This window comes from Epargyreus clarus, unplaced genomic scaffold, assembly GCF_041222505.1.
Source record: "Epargyreus clarus isolate Ecla_fem2 unplaced genomic scaffold, WU_Ecla_fem_2.2 ptg000029l, whole genome shotgun sequence".
NCBI classification, from domain to species: Eukaryota; Metazoa; Arthropoda; class Insecta; order Lepidoptera; family Hesperiidae; genus Epargyreus; species Epargyreus clarus.
Genome location: NW_027332235.1, coordinates 12314185 through 12338647, shown reverse-complemented (window position 1 = coordinate 12338647; position 24463 = coordinate 12314185). Strand labels below are relative to the sequence as shown.

The following is a 24463-nucleotide window of genomic DNA, read 5'->3' as shown; positions in this document are numbered from 1 at the left end:
CATAGCGTAGGCACGCGAATTCTATAGTTAATGTTTTAGCAGTGGGTATGTCGTACTTTGGGCAGATGCCTAAATATATCTTCTTACTTGAAAAGTATGTGGTATCCAAAACAGCTTTGAAATGCTATTCTATTATCGTTAGGTATTGTAATATTATAGACGCTTCTAATTACTTACGGATATTTTTTAATTCATTCAAAACCTTTTATAAACTACGTCAAACACTTCTGAAGTTATTGCATGTTGTTAAATAATTCTTATTTTAATATCTCAAACCATGCCGAATTGGTTTTGAACTAGATTCTATAAATATATGATTTTAAAATAAGTAGATTTGTCTTACACTTCACAGTTAAGAAAGAGACCAAATAAGAATCTGATAATTTTCTCTTGAATTATATTTTTTTAGTGTTCTCACTATAAGGGCGATTCATTTATATAAGAAATTCTAGTACGTATAAAGATTTTAATTTGAGACGTATATCAATTATTTTATGAACAGTGACAACAAACATAAATAATGTGATATTGTAATATGCATACAATAAACTCATCTTCATGGAACATAAAAGAGACGACCACAGAAGTTGCATCGATACCATGATCAAAATTGACAACACAACACGTTTTCCCTTAAAACAAACACGTCAAAACACAATTCTACTTTTATTTGCGGTATTTTATATCAAATATAATAAAATAAATGTTTGATCTATTTCCGTGCGTGGAGCGCTCTGTTTCACCGGCGCCCCAATTTTTTTCTCATATTTTGACGGCCGCCCGCCCCGTTTCGCCTCCTCATTATTACTATAATTTGTGTACTATTCAATTTCTCAAGCGTTCTGTCCGCCCATATTATTATTTATGTTTACTTGTGTTATAAAAAAGCCATAAATTAGCCGTCGGTTGTGAAAGAGGTTGTAAATGTTTATAGCACAGAATGACCGGCGATCCCTTATCGACGAACACAGGTATTCGGTGTCAATTATATATCTATGCATCCGTATGTCTTTAAATCCATTGATGGATATAGCGATCCTCTAATTGGTACCAGTTTAAATGATACTGTGTTTGAATATATCGGATTTCCACTCTGAAGAAGACTGCGAATTTTCAATCCGATGGACTCCTTTTGAAGTTACAGTTACGTCGGTAAGCTCGCCATGAGAGGCGAAAAAAGTATTTGGTAAAAGCATTTTTATATTATAGAAGCGAGCATGCAATGTTATAGTAAATAACGTCATCTGTAATCATCCACAATTAGAAAAGAGTCTCACTTAAGGTCGGTTAAAGATGCTACTGTGGTTCCCTGAGTAATAAGATGAAACGCCTTGTATAAATATGTTTCACACTAACACTGTTATTATTGAAAGAAAAAGTAGAGACAGTGGCGCTTCTAGTATCGAACCACAAATGGTTTCACTACTTTCAAAATAGATTATCTAATGATAGTTTGTAGTATTTAATAAATGTCTATATGAAGAGACAGTAGCCAAAGTGAAGTTACAATGTCCACTCATTAAAACAAACACATTCTACATAGTCTTGAATAAATAATAGGAAATTAGATGAATATGTTACAATGTTTGATCACAATCTGAAATCAACAGAGCTTGTGGAAGTTATCTTAACGATCTAACATTAATTTAACATAGAATTAAATTAAATTATATGTATATAGTTATTTCAACGTTAAACCAGGTATAATTTAATATGAAATCCACTTATCTTTATGTTATTGCCGCATAAAATTTAATTCTAGAAATATTCAAAGCTCTGACTCGGGTATCGTTTTAATGAAATTGCCATAAGCAATTAATTGATAAACTTATTTAAGTAATTATTTGAAAATATAAACGTGGTTTGTGTTTAAAAATTATCTACAAAAATAACATTATTTTATCTGCGTGCAGGCTTCATTAATTAGATATTTCGTTTCGATATATTGCGATAGATGTTTTTGTTCTATTGAAAATATTTTTAATTTTTCTATTGAACCTATTCTAAAAAATATGCCGTTCTTAGAAGTTGCTAATAAAAGCGTTCCAGAAATATAAAGACTATTATCTTAAATGAACGTTAACTTATTGCTTCATTATGTTCATTGATCAAAAGGGTAAACAAATTACAGATTTAAATTATATTTAGTCATATGAATACTCTGACGAGCCAAAAATCTGAAACATTCTATGTCGCACCGTGGCTATACATGGGAACAAACAAACTCCTTATGTAGCTTTATACCAGTTATAAAATTCATATTTATGTACGTAGGTATGTTTATAGTAATGGTGTTTATATTGTGATGATGTTCACAAGTAAGGCTATACATAATATAATTAACTAGTCACTAGGCATTGGGAGTCTATTTTGTTACCTTCCGTGTAGAGAGATGAACCTACGGGTAGTTAAATTAAGGTAAGGTTATGTTTTATATCAAGTCTATTCTATGTGTTTTTTAATGGAGGGATGAGAGCTATGGATGAAAGCTAATGATAGCGAACGGTGTAGCCAACTACATATTTTCAAATCAAATTAACTTGTATGCTACGACCTCACACACCACTTAGCTATTTAGCTAAGTAGCTAACCACCTCGCACATCTCTTGTGGAAAGACACCCTAACTTTGTATGTCAATACTAGCTGACCCGGCAAACGTTGTGTTGCAATATAAATAAAAAAAAGTTAAGAGTGAACGACCTTTATCACTTAGGGGTATGAAAAATAGATAGTAGTCGATTCTCAGACCTACTGAATATGCATATAAAATTTGGTGAAAATCAGTGAAGCCGTTTCGGAGGAATACGGTAACTAACACTGTGACTAGAGATTCTTATATACAAGACTACGGCAGAACGAATTACTAGATTGAATTTTAATTGTACCTTAAATCATGTTATACGTCTCTTAATTTTTATATCCAAACATTATTCCGTTTTTTTAAATGTTTGAGGCTATTTGAAGCAATTTAACACATGAGAACTATTTCTAGTGAGAGAATTAACATAATTATGCAATTTATTTAATCATATTCAAGTTTTCGCGTTCATGTCTTGTCCGATATACACGGCTCGTTGTGGGTTAAATGATCTAATATGCTAATGTTTACAAAATAATTATTTTAACCTGTTCGCTCATATTTGCAAACATTTTCATTAAATTATTTAATATACAAGTCTGAACCTATCGATATCTCTGATTATATTTGAATGACGATAGTTTTTCAATTATTACCCATTACTGTTACACTACTGACCACAGGTCTAAGAGAAGGATTAGACCATATTAAGTACACCGTGTTGGTCAAGTGTGAATTGTTAAGACTTCATACCTTTGAGAAGTTTTTTTAAAATCTCTCCCTATGTATGTGTCCTCGCAATTAATAGTGAATTAGAGCAAGTGATTATTATTTGCATATATGCACAAAGGCAATTAAAAAATCAGACGTACTCGTACATGTATGGACTGGAGAGTCCGGGTTTCATTGCTAAATATTAATACGTAAGTTTTGTTTATTTTAACATTATAGAACTTTTCGTAGTTCGACTCCGGCGGCACCACCGTCATACCTATTTCTGCCTTATAACACCAGTGTTAAGTGCTGCTATGTTCTGGTTCGAAGGGTGTGGTAAAGGAAAGACACCTACAACGTTCTAATTTGGTGTTCAGAATAATCAACCCATCCCAGGCCGACTTTAGGTAGAACTTTAATCCTGCAGTTGATAATAGGTCTTTATGAGTGTTTAATATAAATATTGTAGGTAGGTACTGAATTTGTCTTGCTAAAAATTTAAATAAGTAGGTATATATTTTAATTGGCGTACATAATTGGTAATTACGTTGTTTTCACGTACCTACCTAAATTAAAATAAACGCTAATCAGAATATCTTAAGTGTTTCTGTGCGTGATATTTTCAACTCGTTACTGATTTAAGAATGATGATTGATGTAGATAAATACCTTGATATTTACCACTTCAACGTGTAATATAAAACGCACTATGTCTTGGTGGTAAAAAATATGAAGTGAGTCAAAATTTTAAAATATGATTATAACCAGGTAAATAACGAAATCTGTCCAGCCTTATTTTGGCGTACATTAATTTTTGTCTACCAGAGTTTGAAATTTGTAAGGATTGCATTGAAAGGTTGTTTTTTGAGTTTTGCGTAGGCAAAAAAATATTCAAATTGGTTATTTTTAACGGTCTTAATTCAATAGTAATATAATATATTTAATATCTACTAAAGTTTTTTAGCGTTTCTATGTACCACTGCTGGGAACAGATCTCTACCCATAATTAACAGAGATCTAGAGCATACTCTACCACGCTACTGTGCAGATTGGTGGATACAAAACACCTTTTTTATTTTATACTATTTTTTTTAAATCGTACAATAAGGATTTTTCGATTTAAACTCGTAAATTGTTGTTTATAAAGCCAAAAACAACATCGTGTAGGCGTCGCAGCGCCGCCGGAGCAGGTTTATGGGACACTTACGCCGGCCGGTTCAACTTTAATTGTAACTCGCATTTAGGCCCTTGTTTATTTATTTAAATGTCCACCTTTTTGGGGTTTTTGGTCTAATGAATGACACGAGACCAAAAGTTTTTGCGTAATAAATTAGTTGGGGAAAGGGAGCGAAGGTCCCAATTTATATTTTTATAGTTAATTAATTAAGTATAGTTAGAAAAATATCATGTTTTGATAATTGCTTAGGTATGGTTCCTCTAAAGAACTTTACAATATCGTACGAATAAGTTGAATTTACGAATCGTGGTATATTTGTTGATATCACTTATTAGTTGGACAGAAAAAGCTAGGTAATGTGAAAGTTACCAATTATCACAAGATTAAGTCTTGTTACTGACAAGGGAAATATTTATTGTAAAATAAAAAAAACTATTTGCACATAACTCCTTCGGCGTCCATGAACCACGGAAAATGAGATTTCGAAAAAATCATTGCTCTACCTATTATAAAATCATGTTTAGAACTTTTCTACTTTCAAACAAGTATGCTCAGGTACTTTATGATAAATATTATTTTCAATCAATTTATTTGACTAACCTATGCAGTTATTATTACATTTTTAACACTAACCACACTGATATATGCTTAGCATATCATTATTTGTTCACTTTTATTTTCACAAACCGTCAAATTATTATACAAACGACCGAATATCTCAGTGTAAGATTAGAATGCGCTAGATAAGGATGTCATTGGCCTTTATCTTGTAGAAAACGTTTAGTTTTAAAATCAATCACCGAACACTTGGTATTAGCCGACGTCACGCCTATTAAAAAGGTCACAAATATCAGGTTACACGGTTTTTTTATTGGAAGTATCGCAAATCGCACACTACCAGTCGTGTCACGTGACGATGATCTTGATTAGCTAGATAAATGTGGGAACTATCCAACTCTATTATAATTCTACTTCGAGTTGATAGGTAGGTGGTATTTATAGGCGACATGCAAAATTGTAATAGCGAGTTGCTTTTATGGCGAGTGTTTACAATTATTCTTATTATTAAATAATATATACTGGCAAAAGGCCATAAATTGATTTACATACGAATCATTTGACTGATGTAGGAACATAACATGTATGCTTTTAAGAGAAAAATATGTATGGTTAAGAATAAAATCAAATGTATTCTCTTAAACATCCTTAGTGATATAAAATTATATTGGTTTTATTTATGGCATCCTTCCATCTATATTATCTATATATTAAGGCATCTATGGCATCCTTCTCCACCAGAGATGTGTGAGATAGCTAAAGTACTCGTATATATGGTCCAAATAAACTATAGGATTAATGGAATCTGATCGAAATAAATTTTATAGAATTAAATTCAAGCAATCCTATCCTGACATAGGAAAAGATTATCCTAACATTTTATAACATTGAAGTAACAAACGGGCTTACAGTCCACCTGATGGTAAATGGTCACTGCCATCCTTGTTCGTCTATAACCAACATCACTTTGAACAGGGGTCTATCTAAAGCCAATCACAGAAGCATCGCCACTCTTGAGGAAGATGGTCATGGTCACAATGATGGTCGTATCATATGTTACTTTCCGACATCAACACCCTTCCACCGAAACGCCGACTGGCTTTCTTCGGATTTGTACGTCGAGAAAGCCCTTATTAGGTCTCTTTATTTTTTTAGTAAAAAATATTTTTCAACAATTTTAATGTGATATAATACTTACATATCTATTTTTTCTAATTATAGTAATTGTAATCTATGTACAATTTTATTAATTATCATAAGACTACTGTGTACGAGCGTAATTAATTTAATTAGTGTTGTAGGTGATTGTGAGAGGTTATTTATATTGTTATTTATGTATATCATTTGCACATTGTATATTTTTTGCCATATTCGTTTTAACGAACAAGTAGCAAGTAGAAATAGATGACGGAGCTTTTGATAATATAATATATTCATTTTGAATATAGGTATTTATATATCTACTACATTTTAAATATTATAGTACGCTTACATATTACCTGTATATCTATAAAGATGTAAATTAATTACATTTACTTTTAAATCAACATTTGGTTTTCATAAAATTTTACAAATCTCTATACTCATAGACGGTCATTATAATACAAATTAAAGCCAGAACCAAAAGAGTTACGAATTTAACACTTAGCTTGCTACGTGCAAAATTTTGCTTTTTTTCCTTTTCGAAAAGCCAAAACAAAAAATATTTCAACGACAATTTCTTTACCGATCATTTATTTCTTTAAAATATAATCATTAATGGAATACATACGAGTAAATTTTGTAGTAATTCAAGGTGGCCGACAAGATTCGCCGTTTATCCAAACTCTACATCAGCTCTACCCGTGACTCGAACAAAGCGCGCTCCACCCACGGTTCCGAGGCATTAATTTAACTCCTCATGCCTGGTAGAGATTGTAACTTAAAACTTAGAGTTGATCGCGGCTCTACTAAAATATTGTCGTGTAACGCGATACGTTTTGTGTAGGACGACCACGGACGGACGGTGGTGTTTATTTCTTGTAGGTATCTGTATTAAAACTTTATTTAAGGCCCTATGAACATACCTTTTTGATGCTTAAAAATTTTTCTTAGACTATATTCTGGTATGTAAAACAACATTGTTGTGACTTTTACATCTCAAGTGCTATATCTTGATAAAGTAAAATACCTTAAAGATTTAGATTTAGGTGACATCTAGGGTATGTTTAGACCGTCTGGAAATATTTTTAATATTATTAATATTTCCTATGAAAATTTATTACGATACTGCGTAAACTTAATAAGATATTGGTTTCTACGCAAATGGTTTCATGACAAACATTTTCTTATAAGATTTTACAAGATGTTACTGCCTCTCGCTCGACTCTAATTAAATAATGGTTGTGTTTAATTATCTCTGACATAAAGAAATACGCGTAGGTTTTTATTGATACTATTTTTTTCGTCTTTATATGGTCCTGACTTAAATAGATACCGTTACCCCTTTACAGTAACATAATTAATATTTTAAAAACAATTAAACTCTTTATATATTATAAAATTTAAATTTTCTAGCTTTATAGAGAGTTTATTTGTAAATGTGACGACTACACGGACTAAAACGGACATATATTTATTTACTCGTAGATGCATAGTGCAATTGTAATCAGTTTTTTCCTTCTTATCCCAAAATTCATACAGGTTACCTACCTACCTAGTTCAGATAGTCATACAGTTATAATATTTTCCCTGATTTGTGCACATCAGCAAATTGTGAGCAACTATTTCTTTTTGCTAATAACAAATGATTAGTTGAAATATAGTTCTTTCGGTTATAAGTAAGTCCTCTTACTATGTTCATATATTTATGTACCTACTAACTGGTTTGCATATATCTTAAAAATATCATGTGTTTCTTGTATTTTATAAACTTATCTCTAATATTATAGACTCTACCTCTATTACTCGTACGTTAGTAGATTCGTTCAACCAGGTCTACGTATTGTGAATAGCCGTATTTATGATTTAGGCCTAAAATTCAATTGCAGGCTTTATACATCTTTGCATAAGGTATTTGTGAATTTTCAAGATTATTAATTAGTCAGTATAATTTTGCATAGTAACTAGGAATGTGATATATGATAATGTGTTCTTGTGTCATGATGCATGTTAATAAAGTCTTCATAATGAAAAAGGGTGTAAATTTCAAACCAAAAATAGAATGTGGCCAAAAATTAAAGAGTTCGTTGTAATTTTCAAAATATTTATTATAATAGTTTAAGATTATACGCCTACTTTAAAAGATTTCAGTCAAATAAATACACGATTTTTGTTTTTTTAAATTAAATATCACTAAAATTGTACAACAGATAAGCTATTTACATTATATCACAAATAATATTTGAAAGAGGTCCTATTCTATTAGTAGTATCACTTCTACTTACAGTCTGTCCGCTCCGTATGGAATATTCGAGAATTTCACAAACCGAACCCAAGAATCACTTCTATCAAGCCTCGGTATACGCACCAGTGCTCCTATCGGAACCAAACGCACATTCCTAAACAACATTGCACCTAATCTACTAAAAATGACTCGAGGATGATTATTAATAGCGGTATCACTAGTTCACTCACTCCACATGAATATACGGTAGAATTAGGAAGGAGCCGGCGTGGACTAGCTCACAGCTTCTCGAATGCTCTGGAATTGGTCAGCATTTCCCTGGTGAGCCGCCACACCTGTTTGGCGGCGTTCTCCAGCGCCGTCGGCGACTTGCCCTTGAACAGGTCGACGTGTGGCAGAAAGTAGTGCGGGCAACGTCGACACTGCAGCGAGGAGATCAACTGTAGGAATATCCCGTTTATTCTGTCGCCTATCGCGCCCTCGTCCCACTCGTGCTCCCGAGGATGTTTCTCGCATTCGTACAACAGTAGCGTCTTCATGTGATAGCATGTCACCGGATTGCCGGGCAAGTCGAGATGCCTGTCCCGTATCGTTTTGAGAATGCTCAAACACTTCCGCCGGCAGCCGCCTTGCAGTAAACGATTTTCAGCCTCGAAAAAGCTTAATACCCATGCATCGCCCTCCATTGCCGAGTTCTTGCCTTGTAGGGCGATGCATTCCTTCGAAAGTAGATCAAATCCTTCAGTTTTAACTTCGGCCACGATGTTGGGATGCGGCCACGGTATGGCCGGCAAGGGCCAGTGCGCGGCGGACCTAGGCCAAAGTCCGGCGCACTTGAAAGCGGGCGTTATTTGTACTATGTACCGTTCACGAATCCGCAACTTCACTTCAGTCGTTTCAGCGATCATTTTAACGCAGTCCCTGTAGGAGCACTTGTCGCACGCCTGCGCGACCAGGGTCTGGAATCTGGAGCGGATTTTCCTCGCCGAGAGATATCCCGAAGCGGTGATGAACTCAACCCAGAGGGACATGGAGCGCTTCCTGCCGTCGCTCAGCTTCAGAACCGCACATCCGGGCAGGGACCCGTCGTCCACGAAGTTCAAAACGCCCATTTGATTCAGGTAAATGACGATTTCGAATTCATGAGGCGACACAACCTCGAGGCCGTCGAAACGTCCATTGTAATCGGTGAGCGACGAGATGAACCTCGGCTCCTGGAGCTCCACCTCCTTGAGCACATCCTGAACGATCCTGCAGACCTCGTGGATCGTTTTCGCGATCTGGGCCTTGCGGTTGGCGACCCTCTCGTTGTAGTACTTGTTCATTTGGTAGACGAGCTTGGATTGTGCCGCCATCATCTCCGGTGGCACAAGCATGGTGGCTGTGCGTTCACGCGGTGGTCATGGTACTCGGCGGCCGGGTGCACACGCGCACGGTACGCAGTCGTTCGTCGACTGAGCCATGTCGGATCATCGGACGTTGAAGGCCGGTGTACGCCCATGGGGATGCGTGCTAGCGAATCGGAGTGGCACGCCCCGTCTCGTTCCCACTTAGAACGGTTTAACGATGGCAGACAGAGACGAGGATACTTTTGTGGAGCGGCGTGTTCGGTCGTAGTATATTGATCGGAGGGCAGCCCCGCCTCGCGTAGGTAGGTATTCTGGTGGCAGAGAGGTCGAGGTGATCGTAATTACATGATCGGTTTAGAGCGATCCTCGTTAATTCGGTAGCGACTAACAAGATCGACTCTATTAATGACATTTTTTTTCTTTCGGCTACTTGTTACGAACTCCCTAATTGCGTTAATCGCTCTAATATGTGGACGACGTGAGTGTCATAACTCGTAACATTTGATTGAGGTCGTAACGTGTTGTCGACAATTAAAAACACATGGTTCCGTTTCTCGCAATCTTTTTGATGTATCCAATTATATTTTTACCGCTATGTTACGACATACAACGGGCTACAATTATTGGTAAATTATTACTATTAATTGTAACGCTAGAATTCAAAATCTATTTTACAAAAATATTTTTTTAAATCAATCAAAACTAATGCTCTATATATATATTTGAAAGTCATTACAAAATCATGAACATTATTTTATTTCTTGTAGGTACCTATTCCTTCTACAAAAAATGTTTTTTTCTTAGTAGGTAGACATTTAAATAGATTTATCTTGGACCGTTCAATTTATTTAATTTAATATCATACGTTAATAACTTTCATCAAAAATATTAGCACTTCAATATTATTAATACGCACGTTTCCTCCTATTAATTCCCCCTGTAAACACTCTCAACAAATTACTTGGCAACTCAGCACTTGCCGGCACTTTATTAAAATCAATGCTTGGAAATATGTTATATGTTCAAAATTATAACGTTTTCAATATTTTAGGCTCTTGTATAATAATATTTTGATCGATAACCAATAAGAAAATTATTTAAAACTTATTAATGTTATGTAGTAGGTATATTGCATCCTGGTAGAACCATTTGTGGTACGACACCGGAGGCACGACCGTTGCGTTGCACCTACTTCTACCTCATAAAATCAATGTTAACTGTTTTCTGGTTTGAAGAGTGTAATAAAAGAATCTCTATCTGAGACTAAATTCCAATTAGCTGATAGGCATTAATATATCCTTTACTTATTGATTTCCCAACCATTATTTTTACCTTTCAATTAAATTGAGAATGTTAATTAAATCAAATAATAAAAGTTGAAACAAGTCATTAAATAAACTTTGTTTCAAAAAATTGTATTATAAACTAAGGCATTAGGTATTTGAACGATAAAACTGTGTGGTTAATAGGAGCTCTACCTACATATGCTTAATTAGCGCAAACGTGGGTACCTATAGGAATGACAACTTTAAGAAAGGTTGTGATAGGGAGTTACATTTTTGTTGTATTTTAAAAACGAAACGCTTTGTGAAATAGTTTTAGGTCATTAACATTCATAATTAATTCTGAAAAGACTCCACTTTAAATAAAATATTTTGATATTTTTAATATATTGATATAGATACGTAGGCACACCTATAATATGTGCTTGCTATTATCTATTACAACTCTGTAACGTTACAGTAACAAGTACAAATGAACCACTTGGCAGCACTCCGTTACTATCACACACGATATGCAAAATGTGATGTGTTTAGATGTTCGGAAGTTACATCGCCGACCATCGAATATATTATTCGAGGCACAGAATTGATACGCTCGTACGAAATGACGTATCATTAGATATTTCATCGCTCGTGTGCGCTGAATTGTGAAATAATGTATGTAGAGCCGGTAGGATTATTTGATTTTAATATTTATATTTGATTTATGTTATCGACTCCACTTAAATGTGCCTATTTGTTTAGTTTATTTGACAGCAGTATAGGTAATTGTTCTATGTTCATATGCGTATGTGAACAAAACCAAAACTACGATTATCTTTATGAAATTACTGAACATTTGACTAGGATGATTGCTCGTAAATAAATACGGTAATTAATAATTTCTACAGGATTTTCTCTATACATAATATTGACAGGGAACACTGAAATTTTTATAAAAAAATATGTACTGCTGTTATGGTGCTGCTCAGTCAATTAATTGAGTGTAGCCTTTTAATCTAGTCCAGAGAGTAAAACTAAGCATTTTGGCTTAGAAATCATAAAAGTTACCAAAACATTTGTTACCATAATCTGATAGATTAACTACAATAATATGAATGATTCTGCTTTTTAGAAACATACGTTTTCTAAATATACGTATTAAGTAAAATAATTAAAATATGATTTTGGCCCACTGATATACCTTAATATTGCTAGTTCATAGCTTAGTAATAAGTAGGTTCTAACCATAGATTAGTAAAAATACTTCGCCGCCTTGAAATTGAATGAAGCCACAAACGGCTTATTAGTAAGTTCTTTTTTTTAATTCTTGACAAATAAATACATTTTTAGAGAAAATATACTAATAAATTAGTAATACTGCGTAATTTACATAATAAATAAATAATTATTTCAAATATTTTACGGACATTTTAGCACGCAGACGCGGCAAAACTTTTTTACGCAACTATTTCTATTCTCAAAACTGGTTACTGGTACTGGTACTGGTAATCTTTACTAATCTATGGTTTTAACGTATTTAAAATAAAAATAAATGCCTTCACACATAGTTGCACGCAGGCGGAGCCCTCATATTATTGCCATTTTTTGCTAATATTCTTTAACTTTTATAATCTAAAACTGGTATTTTTCTTATAGATTATGTGCAATGTATATGTATGTGCAGATAAGTATCTTTGCCTATGTTTTTACGATTACAACATCCGAGCAACAGTGTAGATAGATAACTTTTTTATTTTTATAACATACAGTTTGTTTACGTTGGTACATATTGTACAGTCAAGCGTGAAACATGTTGTAACAACAATTTCTGTTCACGATAACACACAAGTAACGCTTGGATAATCGGTATAGTGTAATCCTAGTACACTACCTACAATCATCTACATCACCCCATTACTGTCCCACTGCTGGACACGGGTCTCCTCTCAGAATGAAAAGGATTAGGCCATAGTCCACCGCGCTAGCCAACTGCGTATTGATAGACTTCACATACCTTTGAAAACTTCTTTCTATTAGATTTCTCAGATATGCAGGTTTCCTCACGATGTTTTCCTTTACCGTTTAAGCAATCAATTTCTAATACGCATATAATTTTGAAATTCAAAAGTGCGTGCCTGGGATGTGAACCTCGGACCCTTCGAGCCATTTCGAATCACGAGGTTATCGCCGCTCCAACTTACAGTGTAATGCAACAAGTTAATTAGAAAGTCTCCAATGTGATGGGTGGATACCGAGACGTCGACCGTTGTTTATGGTGGCTCGCTAAACGTACGAGATTGATTGATTGATGCTTCAGGATCTACGTTGTTGTCATGCCATGTATAAAAGGTCCTAGGTTCGAGTCTCGGCCAGGAAGGAATCTAAATGCGTATGTGTCCTTGTATCTATGTCCGTAGTACCTACCGCGACACACAGATTATGGGTACTTATGATGTAGGTATTATTATATGTACCTAATTTTTTTTTTATAATATAAGAGTAGCAGACGAGCATGCAGTCCACCTGATGGTAAGTGGCTACTGCCGCCCATGGACATCTGTAATCAACCCCAGATTGGATTAGATATTCCTACCTGAGGTCGGCTACAGATGCGCCGCTACCCCTGAGGACTAAGCTGGAACGCCTCGTAAAAAGTCTGTCTCCCTTACCACACCCTTCAAATCGAAACACATCAGCGCCTAACACTGCTGTTATTAGGCAGAAATAGGTGTGGCGGTGGTGCCGCCGGAGTCGAACCACAAAGGGTTCTACCATCTTCAAAATTGTGGAAGTATAACAATTTATTTGTATGTGTTTAATTAATAATTATACTTGTGACAACGGATATCAATTTAATAGAAATACATGAAAATCACCTACCTGCAAGTCATTAGGTACACCAGATTTCAACATTTTAGGAAATATAATTAACCACAGGCGAGATTGAGACTAAACTAAACTAAGAAGAGACTTAAATACCTCCACAACTATAAAAAATGCTTTAATAATAACACATCATATTTTTTGTCGATTGTGTAGTCTATCTTCTGTGGGTAGGTATTAATATGACACGTGTGTGAAAAATGCAGCGCAAAATTACAAATTTCTGAAAAGTGTATACTTCTTTTCACATTTCTATAACATTAGGCATAATAATATAAGCATAGCTCTACCTGCAAGAGGTATGGACACATTTATAAATAAATAACAGTTGAAACAAAATCTTCACATACACTCTACGTCTATTATCGTTACAGTCGAACGCGTTACAGTCGAACGCTACCAAACGAATATTAGTAGAGTTTCCCTAATCGACACAAAAATAAACATCAAACGGTTATCGACTCTGTTAGCTAATGATGACGGTATTCACTGTTTGTTTATTCAATAAAACCTCCTACTTTATGTCTCTATCTTGTGAAAATAATGAAATTGTTTGAGGAGACTGACAGCGCTTATAGAAAAATTCTTGAACATTCCAATATAAATAGTTGTCTATACTATAAGATAGTCTTACCATAAGATTTTGTACGACTATTTTAACGCATCCGTGAAGAATCTTTTTAGTTATAAACTTAGAGGAACGCCTATTTAATTATATGGGTAGTATAGATACTATCTACAATGGTTTGAACTACCCACATGCGCACTAATATTTTTAATGAGAAAATTCGTAGGTAAATTAAATTGTAAGAAAAGTAACTCATTTCTTAGGGTATAATTTATTTAAATAATTGTCACTTTATGTTTTTAATTCACTTTACCTATATCTGGTAAAAAAATATAAACATTCGTATTATTTTTAATTACAACAATGAAAGTAAAATAAACTAATCCTAAACTATTCAGTTATATTCAAAGTGGCAACCAATTCTAAAAGAAGCGAAAAGAAAAAATCTTTCTTCTTTAGAAAAATATGAAGTTTGAGAGCAAAATTCAGCGTTTTCTCTAAAATTGAAAGTCAACCCTATAGGTGAGAATACATCCAAGTAGAGTCGATCCGCTTCCATAGGTATGCAGTCCTATTTCGGTCAGGATTGATAGCCGGCCGCGGCGTGATGGATGGGCTCGCGTTGCTTGATTTACGCACCGCTGTCCCCTCGCGATCATGCGCCCCTGGTACCCGCCGCCGAGGGAATACGGGATACGGGGAACGGGATCCCGGCTCATTTGCGTTTCGTGTCCCCCCCGCTTGAATGGGAGTTTTGAATAAAACACTTTTGGTGGATAAGGATGGGAGAAACGTGTTTCGTTGCTCGCCTAATCTTGCTAAATGTAAAATATAAGATGATAAAATAATATAGTAGGTATGTGGTTGTGCAAAAAAGATTCTAACAAAGTTTAAGTATTCGTTTTTCGTAGTTTACTTTCATGGTATTCAACTTCATAGTATTCCTTATACAGAATAGTCATATTTTCTCTAAAATTATTTTCCTAAGATAGGTACTACAATTTTAATTGGAAGTTATTTACTTATGTAGGTAACATATTCTTTCCATGTTAAAATATACGAAGAAGAACGCAAGCAATGAAGAAAATAACATTTTGGTGTTTCAGCGAGGATTCTTATCTCCAGTGCCTAGATAATTACACTTTTTTATGGGTAGATGTTATGGTTTTCATAAATATTCAAAAGGGACGAGGTAACATAATTATTACTACAACTTATCTAGCAACATAAGCTTTTATTAACTTAATTAACATCTAAATCTCTATGTATAAATGTAAAGTATGTAAATACTTATGTATAAAGTTAAAGTTTTTGCAATACACACATCATGACTGTGTAAGATTCCATTTACGCAATGTTTGTTAAATTCAACAGTTCAAAAACATCATATCATAGTGTTACGTTGTAGTTACGCTCGATAAATGAAAATTATCTGAATTACAGTAAAATCCGGGGAATACCTAAGCTCCACACGAAAAAATACATTTTAGTTAAGCCATTAAATAATTACACAAAATTATTCATCTGCACGGATATAATTGTATTATATGGGCAGGGGTTGGGGATGAAAAAGATGTACCTACAACTTTAAATCGTAGTTCTTCTACGAAAATAAGTGTAAGTTACTATTCCAAGTGTAAAATTGCAAAGATACAGTAACACTAAATTACCAAAACTTATTTCGGTGGACTTCTTAAAATGTATTCCCACGGGTCTCGTGCACCTCAATAAAACAGACGGGCCCGCGAGGCGCACGCGCGGCACCCGCAAAATGGCGTCGGTGCCGCCCCGCCCACTTCCGCCGGAAGTCCGCCCTGCGCGTCCTACTGGATGAAGCCTACCCCTACTCATGTAGCCTTCGGGTTGAGTTATTACTTGCTAGGTAACCATTTTTGGTACGCTTTAGGTAGTTTATAAATTGTCATATCTTCTCAGAGTTACCGAAATTTGCGCATATTTTTGGCAAATTATTATTCTAGGAATAAACTACATACCCATCTTTATGTAGCGGAATTATTTAGGTATTTAATAGGAACTGCGCTAAGAGATAAACACATTGATTTAGTCCTGACAACTACACTTTTTGACTTTGGTAATCACACTATAAATTCTACCATAGGTAGGTGCCTACTGTGTCTATTATTTATATTTGTAAGCTATCATCATTATTTCAACATCTCCTATTAACCTCCCTGAGACACGTATCAATCAACGAAAACCAATTCTTAAGACATATCAATGTAAGGTGAAGGACTAAACAAAATTCCATAATGACCCATTCCATATAGACCCATCGATTTAAATTGTCTAGTCTATCAGTCGCTTAATATTAGACGATAGGCTAGGTAATTTAAGTACTACCTACTTCAATTCAACTTAAAGCCAATAATGCCAATAAGTATTAAGTAAGTAAGCTGTGATGGAATTCGTACTTAGAAAATAGGTAGAGACGTATAAATGTACCTTACCTACCTTCTCTATCAATGAAACCGAATGTTTGTTAAGTTAAATAAGTTTGACATACAATTAATTAGATAGTATACCTACAAACAGTAAATTAAATTGTTAAATACCAATACATTTTCAAGATGTGATTTGTGATGTGATTTTACAGTGTTTTAGTAGGTACGAGTAAGCTTCGTGTCGACATGCCTTAAGCAAATCTAATCAATATGTTGTGCGGGTTATCTCTGTAATTTGAATTTAAAGAACTCATTACGATAAGTACCTACCTATAAGTTGTATAATACGTACGTATAAGTTTGAGAAAATATTGCCTTACTATAAACTGATTGAAATTATCCTTCTAAAGGATTCGTCTTGAATGCTCAAGTAGGCAGTAGGTACACGTTACGTTATTGATACGTGTTTCGCCTTATAATAAGGGATTATTATTCAATACACCAATTTTTACATAAATTAATGAAATGTAATCTAAGTGTCTATTTGTTTAGGTATCTAGAATAGTTATTTATAATGATTTAACTCAAAAGTAAATTTTAAAATCTTATGAGTAATCAAAATGTACTCAAAGATATTCGTTATTTATTGTTCGTAAACTATTACTCTCTTTCTCATTTATTATTTCCGGTCTCTATATAAATGGAAATGTTTAAAATCACTTATAATGTTTCGTGCTAGAAAAAAATAAAGATAGTCAAAGAAACGAGCTTACAGGTAGCCCTTATTACGTATTATGTGATGTCACTGTTCGCTACAGCCTATTGACATTTAGGCAACCTTATATTCAACCTTAGATAGGAGTAGAATCATAGTAGGAATGTTGAGTTGAGCATTCAGTCAAAATGTCTCGTGTGCCAAGCCAAGAACTACTGAATGACTTCTCATCACTAAACGACATTACTATCTTGTTTAATCAAAAAGATAGATATTTACATCGGCAATCAACCACAAACACATTATTTCCAGAAATAAAATAATAGCACATTGACCTCTACTATCCCAAAAGAAAATACGTTATCTAATTTACGATCGTCGTATCGGAACACAACGGGCGCTCATAATTAATACGGCAAACTGTTTGAGTGTAGCGTCACTGGATCGAAATAACTGAACATCTAGCCAAACGGAAACGACGATTAAAACGAGTCCAATTCCCATAGTCGCAAGTCAGCGACGCCCATGCCATGAGGACCTGAACGAGATTATATTTATGGTGTATTGAATTCGCTATCGTGTCGTATGAAAGATGTGCGCGGACGGACATCTGTCATCCCCCACCGCCGGCGCGCGACTGACGGCCGTCCCACCCTTTCAGCGGCACGTGGTGGGGGTTAGACCCCGCCCACGAGGGAGAGCCGACGAGAATAAATACGGCGCAAGGCTCGTTGCGCATTGCACTTGAATTTCAACTTAAATTACCTACCTCGTACGTACAATTTCCCTAAAGTCCACTCGCACGATAATAGGGTTGTGCGACAGTTGATTTTTTTTTCGATAATTATTTTTCATCCAGCGCAAAGGTATTTCGGTGCACGGTAATTGGATTCGGGATCGCGATCGCGCGATGTGGATTGAGACGTCTCAGTCGGTTGTAATTATTATAAAGATGGCCGATAGCCGACGCTGGCTTTGTTCTTGTGTGCGATTGGGCTTTTTGTTATGCGATACTCGGGATTTTTAAATGAGTATATCGGTTTGTAGTGTCTTATTTAGACGGCATAAACGGCCACAATATCATTGAAACGAACAAGTTCATAATATACCTATACTTATCGACGAAGTTTGAGAACCATTGATATTAATTAAAAGAATTATGTACACACATTCATTATTTTTAATTTTGCTAATAGCTGTCATATTTGATAGCTAATAGATATAAAAATATACGTCTTTTCCTGCTTAACAATAAAACTTGTTTTTGAGTGGATATCAGTGACTATTAACCTTTACTGAATTTGATACCCACAAAACTTTACTATAAAATTTTCAATAATTAATGTTAAACACTAAAGCGATGAAATTTTATCTCATCTCTTATAATACATCACACGATTTATTTTATTATTGCACTTAAATTGGTTTAAAATTTGGACTTTCTAAAACCTAAATCATCATCGTTATGTTATTTTATGATGAATATTTGTGTGGCTAAATTGATACTTAGGTACGAAAAGATAGTCGTCGCCAGAGCTAGGCTTAACATATCCAAAAATCACTTCAAGTGTAGTGGCAAAACACGGGTTGTACCTACCACTTATAAAAAACATCTTGAGTATGGCAAAAGTTTTGGTAACTACTCGAAAAATTCAACTTAAATCTAATACGATGTACCGACCTATAGGTACCCGTAGGTAGGTATTACACAAAAAACTAACAAAACTTTGTCTATGTTTGAAGTAGAAAAATCTTCTTTACTTATTAGCTACAATCTACGAGTAAATACTGGTGCCTAAGTATTTTTTCATATTGTTCCAAATCCCATTGACCCCAATGCTCACCTATTAAACATATCTATAAAATATTTCTCAATCACCTATTTCATTTAACCCTAATCCCAATAAATAAAAATAACACCAACGGTGACCATTTACGGGTTAACAGCGATAAACGCCGGTGCAGATAACAGAGCACAGGGTTTACGAGGCGGCGCTGCGGAACCCGTGTCAGTCGATAACACCGCTACCGGGGAACTATCTATTTACTTATACTTAGCTTAAATTTAAAAAATATCCTCTAGTTAAATAGGTCTATACTTAAATCCACAGTTTCTACTCTATTCTTGAATCTATAGGTACTTAGCTTAAACTTTAAAAAAAATACCTCTTCCTATGTCTATACCTAAATCAACAATTTTCTACTTTACCTATCTAGATGCCTAAGTACCTACTTTTTCATATTGCTACATTAACGATCAAACTGACCTCCGTCAAATATATCCCAATCATCAATTTTGTTTAACCCAATAAATAAAAACAACAACAACGGGTTAACATTTACGGGTTAACAGCGATAAACGCTGCGCAGATAACAGAGCACAGGGTTTACGAGGCGGCGCTGCGGAACCCGTGTCAGTCGATAACGCCGCTACCGGGGAACTATCTATTTGTATTGGAGATAACATAGATTTATACGCGTGGACGTGATTAGGGTTTATGTGGCTCTGAGGTACGGATGTTGTATTGACTTTTGATTGTAGGTGTAAGTACCTATGTAGGTTTTGTTTGAGTGTGTAGGTCTTAAGTGTAGGGTGAATGGGTCTTACGGGGTTCATGTCGTACGGAACCACAATGCTAAGAGGGGTAGCATGTTTTCGCCGAAAATTTTCTGAGATTATTCACGACCTATTTAATGTACAGTAGTGATAGTCTAGTGAACTCTAGTTATTGAAATTCGACTTCTCGTTTAAACCTTGGACTGAAGTTCAAATCTCCACTAATCCACTTGCTCTAACAATAAAAGTAAATATCGTGAGGATATTCGCATTGCTGAGAGATATTAAAGAAAGTTATCAAAGTATGTGAAGTCTACCAATAGGCCCTTGGCAAACGCGGTGGACTATGACCGAACCCCTCTTACCTTGCGAGGAGACTCAAGCCCAGCTGTGAAACACTGAAGAATCGACGACGAATATCGAGTTCCTTACAAGTCGGGTACTTTATACGAGTACGTTATTATAGGTAAATTTGGCTGTAGGTACCTATACATAATATGTCAAGTTGTCGCTTAAAATCAAATAATTCCCAACATAACTGTCATAAGAAAGTCAAAAGCATTTAACTTAACTTTACCATAACTGAATTAAAATCTTCGTGAACCATACAAAATAATTCAAAGCACGTGTTCTAAACGGCGGCGCCACCGTAGCGCCCCCTTCCGGTTCTTATTACGACGACTATTTCTAATTAACTTCGCTTTCCGTTTATGTTTTCGTGAAATCTACCTTTCTTGTTTTGTTACGTTTCTTTGAGTATAATATCTAATTATATTTCTATATGAAATTGAGCAAACTATGTAGTAGGTATGCACTGGATCTGACGGTAAGAGATCAATGCCGCACCATAGATTAGTAAAGATACTTCGCCGCCTTGAAATTGAATGAAGCTACAAACGGATTATTTTAGTAAGTTCTTTTTTTGAATCCTTGGCAAATAAAAACATTTTTAGAGAAAATTTACGAATAAATAACTAATTTACGTAATAATTACGTAATTTACGTAATAAATAAATAATTATTTCAAATATTTTAGCGACATTTTATCACGGAGACGTGGCAAAACTTTTTTACGCAACTATTTCAATTCTCAAAACTGGGTACATCTTCTTGTTAGCAGTGAGTAATCTTTACTTATCTATGTGCCGCACATGGACATCTGTAATCAATCAAAGGTAGAATTCGGCATCAATCTACGATCGTCCACAAAGACTTAAATAAGTAGGTACAAGTATAAGTACCTGCCTATGATTTGGTTCGGTTAATTATCTTTATAAATGGGGGGCTACACCACACATGGGCAGTTAATTAAAATAAAACCCTTAACCATTAGGTATATGTAAACCATCGATATCCTACTGTCTAGAGCATGTCTCTCCGCTAATCGGAAACTATTGAGTTATTACAAGACTAGGTACTAACCTACTATGCTTTTCTTCGCCGTGATGGCGATAAATTAATTCTAGGTATCCGATTATCATTAAACCACCAGTCTAACAAATTTGTCGACACACTCCAACGAAACACCAATTTGCGGCTTCATAATAATGATATATGGTTAGTATGGTACTCCCGTCACGGCTCGTAGAAGTGCTAATCCCCGGTAATCCAGAGATGACAGCCATCGTAACTTGTCGCGTTTAACTGATCCCCGCGCGTAAATCGCACGGTGCATAGCTGCGGCTTTGTACTGACATATTTTATGTTTTTGGAAGGAAAAAGGAAGAGCCTATCGTGTATACATTTGGACCGGATTAGGTGTGAAATGGTGTTTGAGATATGGGGAGAAGACGTTGTTGTCTTGTTTTTGGATGATATATTTGCGAAGTCGTATTCGAATTACCAAATTCAGTGAACGGTATTGGTGTCTTTTTTTCTAGGATATTTGATGAAACTATAAAGGAACTGTACTGTTTAAAGTCTGATCTGATATTCGATTAGTCGCCGAAAACGTAGATATTTGGGTGAGTTTCTCAAATGTCTTTATACTTATGAATGGAGTGTTATATTAAAATGGGGTGAATAGGTACCGAAGTCTTCAGCACGAACATATCTTCCAGACCAGTGTGCAGACTTTTGGTTAAAGATCTTAACTTCGATTTAATTTCGTGAATTCCAAATGCGATCGGCCTCTAATCATATATCATAAACAAGACCAACCGACCAGTAACAGCTTCATCTTGAAATAATTCGAAAATACTCCTGAAAATTTGATTATTTTTAGTTCACTTATAAAGTTATCCACCACCTTGAATCCTTTCATGTCATATTAAATACGACGTGCGTTTGAAACCGAAAATAACACCGTGAAAATATCCATAATAATATATTATTCAATTTCTTCGCCATTCGTTTCAATAGACAGAGATTTATTCGGGAACTTTTATGGAAAAAAATAAAGTGGAGCGGGTGTAAAAAAAGTTTGGATCCGAGAATAGTCGTGAGGCGGAGGCGAGCAGAGATGCGATGACAGGGAATTTATTAACCATTCGGGATGACAAACTGCAAAATAGGGCGCGGGCGACCGTTACTACCGGTTGTCGAATGGGAATTGTAGGTCGAACGAGAAATTTGTGAGTTGTGATAACGAATAAATGGTGTAATTTTGTATCACATGTAAACAGTAATTACTGTGCCCGTTTTACGCAATAGCATTGGTATGGCCACGGAGAAACTTAATTTTTTACATTTTTCATAGAGCCCACTGTAAAAATATAGACGTTTTATTTATCGTTTTAAAACATTAATAACATTTTTAAATGTTATTATGGGTTTGATTTCTTTGACTCAAAAGAACGCTAACGAAATAAATTATGTTCATTCTACTTTGTACTAGAATGTATGTTTTAGATTATTCACATTTCAAATTTAAATGCTCTTATCCCTCGAGAATCCGTGGTAACGTCTCCAGCTATAGCGGTAGCGGGTTCGAATCCCGGCCGACGGTGATGTACGAGTATTTAATTAGGACTTCCCTTTGGCGGCCGCCGTTGCGACACGCCACCGTTTACAGGAATTAGCTCTAAACGCTTGCCTTTAATTATTCATTCGTTCGCTCCAAACTCTCCAGCGGACATAAGAAATCTTCGTCTTTATACGGATGATGTGACGGACCTTTTATTTTTAAACAATCTTTGCGTGCGACTGTATAGATACGATAAACATAATTATCGTGTTTGCGTATGCGTGCATCTACTTCCATCTTGCTATGAAAAGGGTTTGGGTAGGAATAAACTGCAATTCTCGGACAGTTTAAACGTTTATGTTTTAAATTCTAATACAATACTTCACAGCTCTATTTTTCAGCGCAATAAAAACAAGCCTATGTAGTAGAGCTCTATGATATGATTTTTAGAATTAATTCCGAATGCTTTCGGAAGTAACTAGATAGTTGAAGTGTTGTTGAGTTTCTTTTGAATTGGCTTTTAAAGTCCGTAAATTCCGAAATAAAAAAATAAAATAAAAAAAACACTGTGTAAAAAAGATTGCGAAACTACATCATTTTGCAGAACTTTTCCATAACTAAATATGAGAATGCATTTTTCAAATGTCCTTTGACGACAGATGATATACACGTTAGCGATTCCTATCACCTGAAGAATCTTGTAAAACGTCTTCACTTTTTCGTCTCCTCGTAATCTTCACCATGCATCAAGATCGTCGTCAACATTCCCCGGGCTTTCAGCGACATGCAAAACGTTTCTCCGTGGAAACCTCACGTCGTCGTCTGCGCGATTTACGCCGTGGGAGAGAGCGAGCGCCGCGGCCTCCACGCACTCCCATGGGATTTCAATGGTTTGCTCGTATCCTGTCTCTGTCCAGAAGAAATAACGTTTATAGTTCCTGGGTTTTGTTTTTCAAGTGCGTTATCATATTTTTTATGATAACAAACTGTAGATTATCATTTACCGTTAGTAGATACTTTTAGAAATTTATTCGTATAGCTAAAAGACACTATCGACAAAAATAAGTAGGTAAACATGTATATTTTTTAATGTATTCGTTCGATACCCGGCTTGGATTTTTTAAATCCAATTATGCTGTTTCAGTTTTTTCTTCAGACCCGTAACTTTGAGCATCCACTACACTGTGTATAGTTTTAAATTTGCCGTCGTTCAAATTATCAAGAATCATTAACTACAGTAAGTGTTAATAATAATTAATTATTAAGTGGCTTAAATAATCACTTCAAATTCCCATGCGCGAAATTTACATGCACTCCATCATACTCACAGACCTGTATTCATCAGACTAGTATGTAGATCATCATAATATTAGAAATACATACTAGATCTCTTAGTTTGATGCCACA

General features: G+C 35.1%; 2 protein-coding genes across 2 annotated transcripts in view; one reads left to right on the top strand and one right to left on the bottom strand.

Moving 5' to 3' along the window:
• The window catches only part of rg (A kinase anchor protein rugose), a 584238-nt gene that overhangs the window by 474642 nt on the left and 85133 nt on the right, over positions 1-24463 (top strand). The window lies entirely within an intron of this gene.
• mab-21 (nucleotidyltransferase mab-21) lies at positions 8255-9881 on the bottom strand. The gene has a single exon (XM_073089299.1). The coding sequence runs from the start codon at positions 9786-9788 to the stop codon at positions 8691-8693; it is 1098 nt and encodes a 365-aa protein (XP_072945400.1). The 5' UTR covers positions 9789-9881; the 3' UTR covers positions 8255-8690.

Bases quoted from the DNA above. Each gene is read 5' to 3' on its own strand.
- mab-21 (XM_073089299.1), bottom strand. From the start codon at position 9,788: ATGCTTGTGCCACCGGAGATGATGGCGGCACAATCCAAGCTCGTCTAC.